General features: G+C 41.9%; 1 protein-coding gene across 1 annotated transcript in view; it reads left to right on the forward strand.

The window, feature by feature from the left end:
- LOC147023527 (FACT complex subunit SPT16-like) overlaps positions 1-15683 on the forward strand; it is a 102887-nt gene that overhangs the window by 56709 nt on the left and 30495 nt on the right. Inside the window, exons 9-15 of the mRNA XM_085889031.1 lie at positions 51-124; positions 319-431; positions 668-733; positions 1462-1566; positions 1676-1791; positions 3903-4056; positions 4498-4625. Of these exons, the coding sequence (XP_085745157.1) occupies positions 51-124; positions 319-431; positions 668-733; positions 1462-1566; positions 1676-1791; positions 3903-4056; positions 4498-4625 (756 nt within the window). The remainder of the gene's footprint in view (positions 1-50; positions 125-318; positions 432-667; positions 734-1461; positions 1567-1675; positions 1792-3902; positions 4057-4497; positions 4626-15683) is intronic.

A 15683-nucleotide genomic window follows, 5' to 3' on the forward strand; every position in this document is an offset into this window, starting at 1 on the left:
TCTATTGACTTTTCTATAACTACACCTGAAAGTTATATTTTATTTTTCAGATTTGCAATGGGAATAGAGTTTCGGGAGAGCTCTTTGATGATCAACAGCAAAAATCAAAATGTGTTGAAGAAGAGTAAGTCCCGAATGAGCTGCACATGTCAAAGTTAAACTACAAAACTGCGTCTAAATGTTTATTGTCATTTAAACCTTTGGTTGATCTCTTATGATTGGTTTCTCTCACACCAGGACCTGCATTAATTAACTGGTTTTTATGGTATTTTGATTCTTTTATTGTTTTGCTTCTTTTTGTTGTTGTTCATTCCGCAGACATGGTATTCAATTTGAACGTTGGCCTCAGTAATGTTCCCAATAAAGCATCAAAGTCAAATGAAGACAAGGCTTACTCGATCTTTATTGGTGATACCGTTCAAGTGAATGAGGTACAAATCAATTACTATTAATCTCTTACAATATATGCTGGTATCATTGATGAAGTAATTGCTTGGACAAGAATATTCTTATCAACTGTGTTGGTCTCAGTAGCACATCCATTTTTCAATCTATGAAGAATAATGTTAAAATCTGGTGTGTAGAAATGCATCTTTTGAAGGAAAGTAAGAAAGTTATGCAGTGTTCCGTTGCATAACCTCGTTTTTATGTTGTACTTTTTGCATAGGATGGTCCTGCCACTGTGTTGATTGATGTCAAGAAGAAGGTGAAAAATGTTGGAATATTTCTGAAGGTAAGTACTTGTTATGTAAATGCAGTACATTTCAACATTGCTTTGGCCTTCTTTTTTCTTTTTTCATCTATAAAATGGTTCCACCAACATTGGAAGGGATGGAAGTTCTTTTATACATATTTGAAGTGCAAAAGTGTTTGCAACTTCAAAATTGAAATCTGTTTAACAGACTGGCTTATTGATTTGCTTGATAACCGTGAAGGCATTGAAATATGCAACTGCACTCGGTAGAGCGCATACCTCTGCCAGGCTGAACAGTTTACTTTTTGCATCCAACTGATGGGCCGGATCTGCATCTGGACCTGAACAAAAATCCAATCTACTTGTTTTTGTCAACTACCTCACTCACCCACCAACTTTTTTGATAATCCGTCCACAACTTTTTTGAAACATCATGCTGTATATCGTGTTTGGCCCGATCTCTCCATGGTGAATAATCGCTTAAAAATTATTGGATCCGGGTCTTCACCAAAATTGAATAATTTCGTCCTTGTCACACAACCAACCTGTCTACCAAGTTTCATCCAAATCAGTCCATAACCTTTTGAGCTATCCTGCTCACAGACAGACCAGCAAAGGTGCAAACATACCCTCCATCCACCTTTGGTGGTGGAGGTAACAACAGTGCATTACATTAATCTATGTGGGCTGTACGAAATAATTTGAGCTTTATAGAGCATAAGGGCCTTATTGGGTGCTATTGTTTGGCCGTTGTGCCTTCTCTGTAGAGTGAAGAAGAGATGAATGATGAAGAAAAGGAAGATGAGAATGATGCAGAGCATCTGCTTGGGCGTGCAGGCAAGAAGGCGAACCTGATACCTGAGAGAACCCGGGTAGGCATAACAAACAGACCTCTGGATCTTGTAATCACTTGTGACACGGCATGCACACACGATCTGCAACACAGCATGCATGCATGATGCTTTATTTCTGCCCAAGCAGAATGAGATGACTGCTGTCGATAAACGGAAAGAGCACCAGAAGGAGCTGTCTCACCAGCTGAATGAAGAAGCACGGATCAGGCTTACAAAGCAGGCTGGGAATGCACAACCGACTCAGTATGTCCCCATGATGTTTAAATTCCCCTTGTTGTAACCATCTGTTGTTTTGATGTTGAAGAGACTCATTTCAGGCCATTTGGGAGTTTTTGGAGGTACATTAAAATGAAAAATTGCTTTCAAGTTGTTCATCAGAAAGCCAACGATGCAAATAGTAATGCATACCAGGAATTCTTTATTTGGCTCCCATCACCGAGTGCAAGATAATAAAAGTCTGAAGACGACAATGGTTCACAAGCGGTATTTGACGATGCAGATTGTTTCAGAAGTCAAGGATGAAACAATGTGATAATGTTTGACCAAGTTATAAAAATGATCAACATGATGTGGTACGAGTGACAGGTTATTAGCTGCAAAATGTCGAAAACCCAGTTTCGTTCAACAACTTTAAAAATTTGACGTTTGCATAACCTTTAAAGGTCACACAATGTTGTTAACATTAAAATAAGGAAACAGGATACGTGCTATAGCTTAATGGAGTTAGTTCGTCGAAGAAGGTCGAAAACCCGGTTCGATTCCCACAATTTTGAAAATTTGACCTTTGTGAACTTTAAAGGTCAAAGGTCAAGGATTATGACTTTTGGTGCAAAACTTCCTCTGGAACATTCCAGGAACAATATAACGTGAAATAGGCTATATGGCATTTCGCACTCCTCGGATTATCCATACTTTGATGAAATCAGCGTAAAAACAAACTTGAAGGGGGTGCCACGGGCAAGGTGTTCGAGATAGAGCAAAATGGTTTCAAGACTTTAGGTGGGGAATGACCTCAAGATTATGCATAAAAAATAGTCATTCTAGCTCTCAAAGTTTGGGCGGTCGTATGATTTTTATGTCAAAATTCGAAATTTAAGTTTGTGACCTTGACCTTGGGATGAAAATGAAAAATCGAGCTCCGTGGGGCTATGCAGGTGCCATCGGGCTAACCAAATACTGAAACCCCTGCCAGATTCGACAAACCCCCTAGGAGAAGATGCAAATTGAAATCAGCTACCCCCTAAAAACACAATTCGCAATGTTCTAAGTTCGTGACCTTGTGGCCTTGACCTTGGGACGAAAATGAAAAATCGAGCTCCATGGGGCTATGCAGGTGCCATTGCGCTAACCAACTACCGAAACCTCTGCCAGATTCGACAAACCCCTCGTAGAAGAAATTTTTTATGTCAAAATTCGCAATCTTCTAAGTTCGTGACCTTGTGACCTTGACCTTGGGATGAAAATGAAAAATCGAGCTCCGTGGGGCTATGCAGGTGCCATTGGGCAAACCAAATACCGAAACCCCTGTCAGATTCGACAAACCCCCTTGGAGAAGATGCAAATTGAAATCGGCTACCCCCTAAAAACACGTTTTTTGGGTGTGGCTCCGCCCATAATGGGCGCTCCACGTCCATTTTCAGGAAAACACAACTAGATCATGATATAAACCTCCCACCAAAATTTTATCAGGATCGGATATAAACCCACGGAGCTATGCTCGGGACACAGACAGACAGACAGACAGACACAGACAGACACAGACAGACACAGACAGACACAGACAGACAGACACAGACAGACACAGACAGACAGACACAGACAGACAGACACAGACAGACAGACAGAGACAGACAGACAGACACAGACAGACAGACAGACACAGACAGACAGACAGACACAGACAGACAGACAGACACAGACAGACAGACAGACACAGACAGACAGACAGACACAGACAGACAGACAGACACAGACAGACAGACACAGACAGACAGACACAGACAGACAGACACAGACAGACAGACAGACACAGACAGACAGACACAGACAGACAGACACAGACAGACAGACACAGACAGACAGACACAGACAGACACAGACAGACAGACACAGACAGACAGACACAGACAGACAGACACAGACAGACAGACACAGACAGACAGACAGACAACAATAACGAATATAGTGGTCACTTATTTTTTTCGTGAAAATATTTTTTCATCAACCAATAAGGTTGCTTTCTTCTAATCTTTTAACTAACTTGTATGTAGTATTTGTGAACCTTTAGTGACTTTATAAACATGTCTGATCACCATTCTTGAATAACTGATCTTAGTGTCGTGTACCTCCCTCAGACTTTGCAAGTCAAATGTTTCATACAAAGATCTGATGCAAATGCCAAAGGAGCCTGACATCCATGCTCAAAAAATCTTCATTGACAAGAAGTATGAGACGGTGATTCTGCCGATCTTTGGAATAGCAACCCCTTTTCACATTTCCACTATCAAGGTGAATTCAAACATTAACTGCCATTTTAGAACATCTGCATGCTTCAAACTACAATGAAGCACTTGTAAAAGTTTTATTTATTCACTTTTTTTTCTTTTTTAAAAAAAATTGGTTGTCTGTCATGCTTTTGACAACTAACCACAATTTTACATTCTTATGCTGACTTAATATGGTTTAATCTGATGACCCTGCACATTTCTAACAGCAACTAAGCTTGATATATTCACATTGACAATGGCTGACCTTTTGAGGGAAAGGAAATCAGGATCTAATTTACAATCTCCAAAATCAGAATCTTGTTCAGATAAATTTTTAAAGATGTGCTCATCTGTATTAATATTTGAAAACATTTGTCTTGAGTATGAAGCTCATGGGCATCATGCTTTAAGTGGAAATACTAATAATTGACTGATGTTGTGGTAACTCTTTTCTTGTACTCAGAACATCAGCATGTCAGTGGAAGGTGATTACACCTATTTGAGGCTGAACTTCTTCTGCCCGGGAAATGCAATGGGTCGGCAGGAGGGGCAGGTGTTCATGAATCCTGATGCCACCTTTGTCAAGGAAATGTAGGTTCTGAGACTATCGAATCTTTGTTGTGACTAAGCATTTCTTGTTTTCCAACAAGATTATTGTCCAAACTAACTGTGTGCTTTTGTAGTGTGTTGGTGAGGGGCGCGGTGATTTGGTCACGGGAAACTTGGTCATGGTAAAACGGTCACAAGGTAATTTGGTCACGGTAAAACGGTCACAAGGTAATTTGGTCACGGTATTATTATTATTATTATTATTTATTTTTCACTGCATTTAAGGCCCAAGAGCAGTAATAAACATTTTCATTTTCATTTCATGGCCGGCGAATCTTGTTGGCATAATGACGTATTGACCAAGTTTACTGACTACTATAATGGAATCGATTCTGTCTCTCTCAACTTTTAAATTCCGATTCCATTATGGTCGTCAGTAAACTTGGTCAATACGTCATTATGCTAACAAGATTCGCCGGCCATGAAATGAAAATGTTTATTACTGCTCTTGGGCCTTACTGGCTTTAAATGCAGTGAATAATAAATAATAATAATAATAATACCGTGACGAAATTAGTGACCGAATTACCGTGACCAAATTACCTTGTGACCGTTTTACCGTGACCAAATTTCCTGTGACCAAATTACCTACATTCGTTGGTGAACGTACTGTGGTGGAAATTTCTCATTGGGGTTAACATTGCTTCAAAGTAAAGTTTAGTTAGCTTCTTAATGGATGTCTTACAATCAGCTTAAAGTAATGAAGTGTAATATTTGACATGCATTATTACATGTAATAGATAGATGACGTCCACCCCTCCTAATGTATGTGTCTAAAAAAAATCACCATTGCTGCGTTTTGTTTTATGTTTTATGTTCTGTTTTATGTTCTTTGTTTTATGTTTTATGTTCTGTCATTTATAAATGCCTTTGTTTTATGTTCTGTCATTTATAAATCTATCTTTCTGTTATTTTTAGTGTTTTATTAGGCCGTCGGCACCAGTTGAGGTTTAGAAACTGCTTTGTTCCTGCTCGAGAGGAAAGGGAAAAAATCACCATTCCTGCACACCTTTGTTTTATGTTCTGCCCTTTGTAAATCTGTCTTTGTTCTTTTTTAGTGTTTTACTAGGCCGTCGGCGCCAGTTTAGGCATAGAAACGGCTTCATTCCTGCTTGAGAGGGAAGGGGGAGCACCTTGTCCAAGTGACAAGTCGCGAGGGGTGGTCCTCCACCAATGAAACAGGACCCTCGACCATTGGTTAGTGAGAAGTGGGGTGCAGTGCATCATCGATGACACATGGGCCTGAGGCTTTCAAAGCCCGAATGACAAGCGGAAACGAAGAGAAGCTCCAGAATTGGCCTGGGGAAAGGTGTCCTCCATTGTTCTTGCTGCAGTGCCAAGGCCACACCCACCCTCACCAGAGCCACACCCTCTCCTCTCCGATGAGCCCTGAGCGACGGGCCGTTTTCCCTGCCCCAGCAACCGGGACTGTGTTGACTTTCTTCCTGTGGTGTTGTGCCAGGTGTACCCAGTATTTCTGTCATGTCATTCCCTGACTTTCTATCATGGAATGAATGTGGGTCCAGATAAGGCTTTAGATAATTAAGGATTCTCATTTGTTTATTGGTTCGTGGGCGTATATGATCGGCAGTGGGTTATGCGGTTTTTGATGTTGATTATTATCATTGCTTGTGTTTCCCACCCCGTGTTCATATTATGGTTAAATATACTTGGTCTCGAGGTGAATTAGAATCTTTGTGATTATTCTTGCAATTGGGAGAAGTCTGTTGAGGACTAATTTTCAACAGCAATTAACACTATATACAGACCGTGCCAGACACCTCATTGGCTCGCTAGGCCACTAAGTGGAGATGAGGTGTGTGACATGAATTAGCATAACGCATCGGCTGATTTGACGGTTCCACCAGCACGGTATCCAAGTGGAAAGACCCATAATCTGACTCGGGGTGGCTGAAACAGCTGTCGTACCAGGCAACTGGGCCAATCCATGGTTACACCAGTACGTTTGGCACAATGTCGGTGTGAGTGAGGATGTGAATTGTTCGCAGTGTCCAAACAACTTTGATTACGTGGTGATGTAACTTGATGATTGATGCTGTGCTGAATGTGTGGCCAGTGCAAAGATTCCTCATTTTCGCACAACATTGTGTTTTTTTTTAAGAGCATATGAAAAAACAAACTTTACTGAATTCATCAGTCTCCTCTCTTTCCTAAAAGAGTTAAACTATGGGAGTTACGGAAAACCATGCACTCATGATCGCTGCAAGAAACCAAAACATGATGAAGAGGCTGAAAAACAAGATTGATGCAACCGATTTACAAAGTTGCTGTAACTGGAATACCAATTTTCAATTTAATCTAACCCTAACATTAACCCGAACAGCTCATTAATAAAAATATATATCGTTAAAATATTGTTGTGGATCCATTGTTTGAGACCTGCCACGAGGGGGCCTCACACTTTCCTCATCCAAATTTATTATTGGGGCATTCCATGTCAAGTGTACACACCCTCCCGACACTAATACCTCATTTTCTCCCCATATGTTGGTCCTTTATTCACTTGGGTAAAAAAACTCAAAATACCAACTTTTAGACTTGTGGGCCCATCGGGGCACCCCCGGCTGCCCGACATTTGAGCGCCCCGGCTGCCCCCACAATCTTCCAGAGGCCATATCACAGGTTGTAGTGGTCCGATTTGGCTGATCTTGGTATCAAAATGCTCATAAAAGCGAGATCTTTCGAATCGCGTAAAGTAAAATCACTCCGAAATTGTAATTCAAAAAGTTATAGTTTGGGGCGCCCTATGACCTTGGGCTCCCGCTCCCCAGCCAAACCGATGGTCCAGATTTTTTTCATGTGAGAATACCCCTTCATATACTCCAATACCTCAGCATAAATGAAAATGGTATCTCAATGGGTTCAAGTGTGATGATGGTTTTATTGTTCAGGGACCCTGGGTGCTGGACACGCAATACACAACATACATAGCACAATATTTGAACACAAGATTTCCAATACACTATATCAGTATATTGTACATAAATTTTCCACATGCACATGCAGGAACTGGAAGCAATATTTGTACGAGTTAGAGTTTTTCCTAGCATATTATAGTCAAGATTTTTGCCAACCAATGTTTTATTTGACAGCTGTGTTTCTTTTTTTACTGATTGTGTAGGTTCTACCTGTAGCAATTTTTGTTTCTCTGGAAAGAAGTATATCAGAAATGTCTAAAATGCAGTGATCTTCAATGTCAGGAAAAAAGAAACTATTTGCAGGCCCATTTGGATGAAGAAAATTCACTGTCACTTCACAAGTGTCCTGAAAGGCTTCCATGATGCAGGCAAGCGACCATTTTCCATCATAGTGCACTGTGACATAACCTGAGAGTTTCCCGTTAAAAGTTTGTGTAGATTTTGAAATAGCTGACTCGATATGATGTTCCTCGCTAAGGCTGAATTCGCGTATTTGAAGAGCAGTTTCAGAAATAGGGATGAAAGCATGAAGTTTTTGAGTTCCAGCTATGGTTTTGGCCGTTTTTAACCTTTCTACCAGATTTTGTTCTTCCTCGTCATACGCCTCTTGGATCCCGTAACCGAACTTCATTTCATTCAAACCATTTTCAGCAAAGGCGAAAATATCTTTTGGAGAAATAATTTCACCGTCGTAAGGTCTACGCAGGCTCTCACGTGTTGCTTCTTGTTTGACTGTACCTCCCACGCCATCTGAAGGGCCCTTGCCATGACTTGTGGCAAAAAAAATGCCATTCTGCGTCGATACCATACTCTGATTTGTGATGACATAGGTTTATGAAGGCTTTGCAATTCTTGTATTGGCCAGCGCAACCGTCTGAGAAATAGTAAAGTTTCTTTACATTTCCAAAGCTAGATTTCAAGTGTTCAATTAGCATTCTTTGAAAGAGGTGGACTGAGACAACGTCGTGAGTATTGCATTCTGATATAATCGTGAACGAATCGTGGTTTAATTTGCCCTTATCTGATTTGAAATAGTAAACCCAGGGGTGAATTGTCGCTTGAGAGCAGTTCCAATGGAATCCTTGGGCCGCATCCTGTACGACAAACAAATAGTTCTCTGAGAAGTCTCCAATAATGACATTCTCCTTCACCGATTTGGTCTTTCTTATTTTTCAGAAACTGAGATTGGGCCTTGGCAATGAAGTCGTGTCGCACTAATTTCACTGCGTGTTCACAGAATTGATTAATGAATTCTTCCAAAGGCAGGACCATGGAGCTCAGTTCAGATCTGTTGGTGGATGTCCACCGTTTAAACTGAATTTCACCAATATCCTCTATTTCATAAGCACTCAGCAGCTCGGTTTTGAAGTCTTCAATTGATGGGCAACTTTCACAAGTACTGAAATAACATGCCGGTTGTGCTGGGTTACAAACTATGCGTGCTATCACATGATGATAGCTAGGAAGATCGGCTATCTGTGGCATTTTGGAACCAAACATAGAGTTTCACATTTTGATGTATCGTACATACACATACACTGTGTGTACCGCCTGAACCGGCCAGGACACACTGCAAGGGACGGAGCATGGCGAACTTCGTGAATCCAACTTTCAAGCCAGGGTTCTTCTCTTTGAATTTCTGAAACAGTTCCTTGAGATTGTTTAGTACCAGGTGCTTTTGAATTTTGTCTTTTCCATGTTCATTCCTGACCACCACGCTGTCCTTTTTTCCCGGCATCATTCGGCTGACTTCATCACTTCGGTAAAATTCGGTTATGGCGGATTTCACTTCGTCAGGCAATATTTTACCCTGTTTGGGATTTGGAGACTATATCATACCATTTTCTTTCTCTAAATTTTTGGCTTGCACAGCCATACTTTGCACAGCAACTGAATTCACTCATCATCCCTCTGATGCTCATATTCCTAGCAAATATTGTCAGTATACGTGTTTGCTCTGAACGGCTCGAAACAACGTATTTTTCTTTCAGGCTTTTGATCACCTCTGGCATGCAGTTTTCATCACATTTTCATGCTGTATTTTGTGTTTTCTCCGCAGTGCTTGGTCAAGCAACTAGTTCTAATTTCTTTTGCACAGAATCTTCCACTTTACTTCGCTTTTCAGGAACGTACCCTGGGTTCCTTTCCGCCTTTCATTTGTCGAATGGGCTTTTGCCTATCATCGATAACGACTGGTTTAATAGGTCAACTTCTGCTTCTCGCTCAAAAACCTCCTCGTCCTCATCTGTCCAAGTAGATTCTGCAATGCCTTCGATAGTACCTTCTGATGATAATTTCGAACTGGTCGAAGATGATTCTTCAATACGCTCTGGTGACAACTGAGTTTTTTTTTTTGTTTTTTTTTCTGCATGAAGTACAAAGTCTGTCATCTTTTTTCACCTTTGAAGAGAATTTCATAAACATACTGTATCATTTGACACATTGCGAAGATCTTTTCGTTGTTTCGTTTTATGGCAGCTGAACGGATCGCAACAGTATTTTCAGAACTCCTTTCGATCTTCAGTCACCATGCTTACTGCAAAATGTGCAAAAACTGAGATTTTTTTAGTTAGTTCGATGATGATTTTTTAGTTAGTTCGATCATCGAACTTGGTTCGATGATTGTTATACAAAAAATGTACACTTAAAAATCAATCGGCAGAATAATTTTTTTGTAAATGATGCTATATATGTATATACATATACAGGTAGTCGTCAACTTACGACCTATGCAACTTACGACTGTTCGACTTTACGACCACGTTTTTGTTTTGTTTTTTGTTTGTTAAAAAAAAATATTTTTTTTTTGTATGTAAAATATACGTTGTTCGACTTAAGACCAAGTCGACTTACGACTGATTGGTCAGAACCAATTGCGGTCGTAAGTCGATGACAACCTGTATATTGTTGCGGATTCGCGCCCGCCGGCGTGCGAGCGGCCACGTAACTCGAATCGCGGCACGTCGCCCACCGGACGGACAATCCCGTCGTGACCCTCTCGGACTAACGCCGGAACTAGTCACGGGTGGGCCTTTCGGCCTCACCACGATCGTGCCAATCGGCCCCCCGCGTGGGATAGGGTTGTTCGCCAAATTCGACCTACCTAAGTACCCACACGGAGGGTAGACCGGGCGATCGCACCTCGCCGCAGGTCGACTTCGGACACGGGCCACTTTAAGCGACCCGTTCCGTACTATCGGGATAACCGAGCGGTGTTATCGTCAACCTCGACGGTTCCGATTAATTATCGGGCATATTTAGCCCCTACCAACCCTTTACGTGAAGTAAGATGGAGATTCAATTAGAGAAAAGACGAAGCGAAACGGGAAAAACAGTTCAACATAAGCACATTTATTCCGCGGCAAACGGAAAGCACACACATACAATTACCACAATTATGCACCAAAAGCAAATGTAACAAAAGAAGAAACAACAATTACGCACCAAAAGCAATTGCAACAAAAGAAACACAATGCAGATCTACTACCGACTACGCGAGCACACGGCAACACTTACACAGTTTTACTTCACAGACGGCGCCGACAACACATATACTCCAAAGCAAAAGAAAAAAGGGGCCACCCTCAACGATAAGGAGGCAGACGGGCCTGGGGCCGAGACCGCGTCGAGCCTACCCGTCTGGTGATGAGCCGCAAAATGGCGGCGGCGCCCCGACTCCGCGGGGCCTCGCTGGCACTGCCTGGAATGGGGTGGGAACGGGGCCCCCTTCTCACACTATCTCAGCGGGGGGGTTGTTGATGCTCGGGGGAAAGAGGATAACTGGCTGGCTTGGGTCCCGCGACGAACGACTCCACTGCGACCTCGACCGCGTTCCCGGCCTCCCCTCTCCGCAGCTCCCCGACTCTGACACGAGCGCAGACCTCCACAAAGCTCCTTGGCTTCTCCAGACTCTCCGCACCCCGACAGACACTCTCTCGACTGATTTCGCCGCCGCCACAACTCTCCAACTCTTCCCTCGATTCGCCCCGCGCTCGGCGCTTTATAGTGCGACAGGAGAAACCATATGCAGATTTTTGGATCAGGATCGGCTCGGGGGCGGAGCCACGCTCGCCCATTGGACAGAGGAAAAGTGGGCGTGAATCATTCCTGATCCTCGAGTCTGCATATATCGATTATACTCCGACGCGCCTGGAGGCGGGGCCAAATCGCCCCACGCTCGCTGATAGGACGGAACAGAAGTGGGCGTGAATCATTCTTGATCCGATTTCTCGGAAAGGCCACTTTTTGCACCCGCTGCTCGGTGCGCGCCCTGTACGAGTCCAGGATCGGTGCCCACAAGCGGCGCGGGAATGGCGGTGATGCGATGGTTGCGAGAGCGAGATGTGACGGTAAAGGTCGTGGCTGTTAGCGTTGTTGTTGTTGTTGTGAAGCGGCGTTGCGGTTGGTGGTTGTTGTGTGATGGCTGTTGAGACGTGGTTGGCTCAAAATAAAGATAGAACAGAAAAACGGCTATCTAAAAGGGTCGCAGCCCGAATGAATGACATTTATTCCCTCTAAACAACGGGTTTTGGCTAACTATACATATACTTACAGAGATATCTCACCTACGGGACCTGAATGGTGGTTTGCGAATTTCGTCAACCACAACAATATAATAGTCCAGAGATGTTGATTGTCAATATGCCTCTGCCCACACCATTACATTATTATACATACTTATAGCGCAAGTTTGAAGTAAATGCATGAACCCAGATTCAGAATATTGAATAGTTTTAGCTGCCAGACCATGTGTTTATTCAGGTCGATGACGGCAAATGTCGAATCAAGAATTAGTGATATATGGACCCCGAACAATAAAACCATCATCACACTTGAACCCATTGAGATCCCATGTTAATTTATGCTGAGGTGTTGGAGTATATGAAGGGATATTCTCACACGAAAAAATAGGGATCATCGGTTTGGCTGGGGTGGGGGCCCAAGGTCAAAGGGCGCCCCAAACTACAACTTTTTGAATTACTGTTTCGGAGTGATTTTACTTTACGCGATTCGAAAGATCTTGCTTTTACGACCATTTTGATACCAAGATCATCCAAATTGGACCACTACAACCTGGGATATGGCCACTGGAAGATTGTGGGTCAACTGGAGGTGCCCAAATTTGGGGGGGGGGCTAAAATGAGCCCCCAGGTCTGAAAATTGACACATGATGTTTTACCGTGGATACAAACACTTGCACAAAAAAGAGTGAAATCTGAGACGATGTGTCAAAATTTCGCTGAAAAGTGTGTACACTTGACATGGAACTGTGTTGACATACATTTTCAGGAAAATTGATACATACAGCAGAGTTTATAGTCGCATCTTTCTCCCTTCCACATTGGACTCCACACCTATTGACGTCACGATATTGTGTCGAGCTTACCCATAACCTTTGCTTCTTAAGATTTGCTGTTCACAGATGAAATATGATGGAGTTCTCTTCATTGTTTCATGTAGTTAGGTACACAGCAGTTTACTTTGGGTATGTTTTTAAAGAGTCAATATCGGCACTGACTGGTCAACAGGTATTGCAAACAGCATCGCTCCCGTCCAAAGGCAGAACCTAGTAACTCACTTCTAATTGATTTTGAGAAAACAAAGAAAAACTGCTTTTATATATATTAAAGCCGTATCCATTCGAGAAGATTTGATTATTCCTTTACAGATGTTAGAGCGCTGCCATTTCGATGTCATGTGACTAAAGCGTGGCATCAGATTGGTCCATTGAGATACTAGGTTTTTTTGTGGAATTTACCGAATTCTGAAGGAGTTGCTTGGTCCTGCCATGAGCGTACAAGCTTACGTAGGGAACAAATTACAATAACTTATACACTAACATGAAGCCTATAACCTAGTAACTCCAAAATTAGTATAAGCTCAGTTTTGATAAAAAAATGAGTTACTAGGTTTTGCCTTTGGATGGGAGATCTGGAAACCTATATGGCAGATCAAACCCCAAATATATTTTTACGCCTCCATTGACAGTCACTGGAGGCATGATGTTTTTGGATTGTCCGTATGTACGTCCGTCCGTGTTAATTTTCATCGTTTTCTCTGCAACCGTTTATTGATCTGCAACCGTTTATTGATACAAAATGTTCACCTTAGCTGCGACGAGTGATGGAATGTTTTGATAATTATAATGTCATAGGTCATGTGGTCTGTCAGCTATGTTGGAAAAAAGGAAATAAAAAACTTTGATCCACTGTATCTCCGAAACTGCTCCATGGAAAATAGAAAATTGAAACTTGGCACATGTCAAGTATTCGCCATGGGAAATGAGTGTGATCTTTTTTTGATGATGACATAGATAGCTTTATGACGTCATACTTGCATACGTCGAACGCTTTATCCGATCAGTATGCAAAATTTTGAGGGTCATCTCCAGCGAAATTGCATGGTGTGAAAAATTGATGATGTCATCGGTCATGTGGTTCGGCAGCCTTTTATTTATTTATTATTACTTTTAAACATTGCCTTCAAAATCTTCTCAAATGGTTAAATAGATCAAGGCAAAACTTTTCAGGTATGACCACCTATCCCTGAGGAACAAAATGTTCTCCACTTATGATGTGATTGGTCAGTAGTATGGCAGATATAATTTTTTTTTGAAGAATAAACCTCTAAAAATCTACTGCAGAACAGCTTGACAGATCGAGGGGAACTTCACCCACATGTAACCCAAGCCTTGGGGAGACCAGGGTGTTAACGAATAATTAATATCATATGGTTTGACAGCCATATTTGATTCAACGAAAATCTTCAAAAAAAAATTTTTTTTGAACTGCTTCATCAATTAATGTGAAACTTCACAATTATGATCTAGTAGTCATGAGGAATATATATACTCAAACGGTCGGGAGTTTTAGAACACCCCCATTTTTCCAGTTTTTACTGAAATTTAAGCAGTTTTAATGTTTCATTGTACTCTGAAATGAAAGCATAGAACAAATAAACGATTGCAGATAAAATAGAAATCATGAAATCATTTTGTTGAACAAAATTTAATTTAAATTTTTGACTCATAAAAGCAGCCACCGATAGCAGATATAACTGCCAAACATACTCGTGGCATTCTTTCTACAATGGAAATCAAATATTGTTCAGAAAATTCTTCCCAACACGTTGCAGAAGTTCCCACAAATGTATTGCACTTGTAGGTTGCTTTGCTTTCACCCTTCTGTCCAGTTCATCCCAAACCAGCTTGATGGGGCTTAAATCTGGAGACTGTGCTGGCTGCCCATTCCATGATTTGAAGCCTACCGTCTTGTTCTTTTCTTCTGCGATAGCTCTGACATAGCCTGGAGGTATGTTTTGGGTCCTTATCTTGCTGTAGGATGAACCCCTGACCGACTCGGCATAGACCAGAGGGTATTGCATGGCGCTGCAAAGTGCTGTGGTAATCCTTTTGGTTCATGGTGCCAGTCACTTTGTGCAAGTCACCAACTCTGGATCATCATGCTTCCTCCTCCATCTTTGACAGTTGGTGTCACACACTGAGGAACCATCTTTTCACCTACTCAACGGCGTACAAAAACCCTGAGTGATGAACCGAAGATTTCAAATTTTGATTCATCGGTCCAGTCTTCCAGTTTTCAGTAGTCTACTGGCGGTGCTTCATGGCCCAGGCAAGCCTCTTTTTCTTATTTTGCCATTTAGCAATGGCTTTCTTACTGCCCCTCGACCTGTCAAACCTGCAGCTCGAAGTCTTCTCTTCACAGTTGAAACTGAGACTTCCTTACTTCATCCAGTGTTAAGCTGGGCTTGAAGCTGCTGTTCTGTGAGCCGCCTATCACGCAAGCTGTTGACTCTTAGAAACTTGTCTTCTGATTGTGTTGTGGCTTTGGGTTTGCCAGACCTCTTCCTGTCAGAGTTTCCAAGTGCCTTTTGATGATGTAGGAAACTGGACTCGCTGACACCTTGGCTTCTTTGCAATTTCTCCGAAGGAAAGACCAACACTTTTAGAGTTATAATGGTCTGTCTGTCTTCCTTTGTTCATTGTCTTTTTCTCGCCATTATGACAGCAATATACTACTTCCTGCAGTGCAATATTGTCCAAATAATGCTTCAGAGGGTGTCGCAACACACTCTGTTCCAA

The sequence above is a fragment of the Eptatretus burgeri genome, chromosome 7 (genome assembly GCF_056783735.1).
Source record: "Eptatretus burgeri isolate ZD-2024b chromosome 7, Ebu_testis_v1, whole genome shotgun sequence".
Lineage (NCBI taxonomy): Eukaryota > Metazoa > Chordata > Myxini > Myxiniformes > Myxinidae > Eptatretus > Eptatretus burgeri.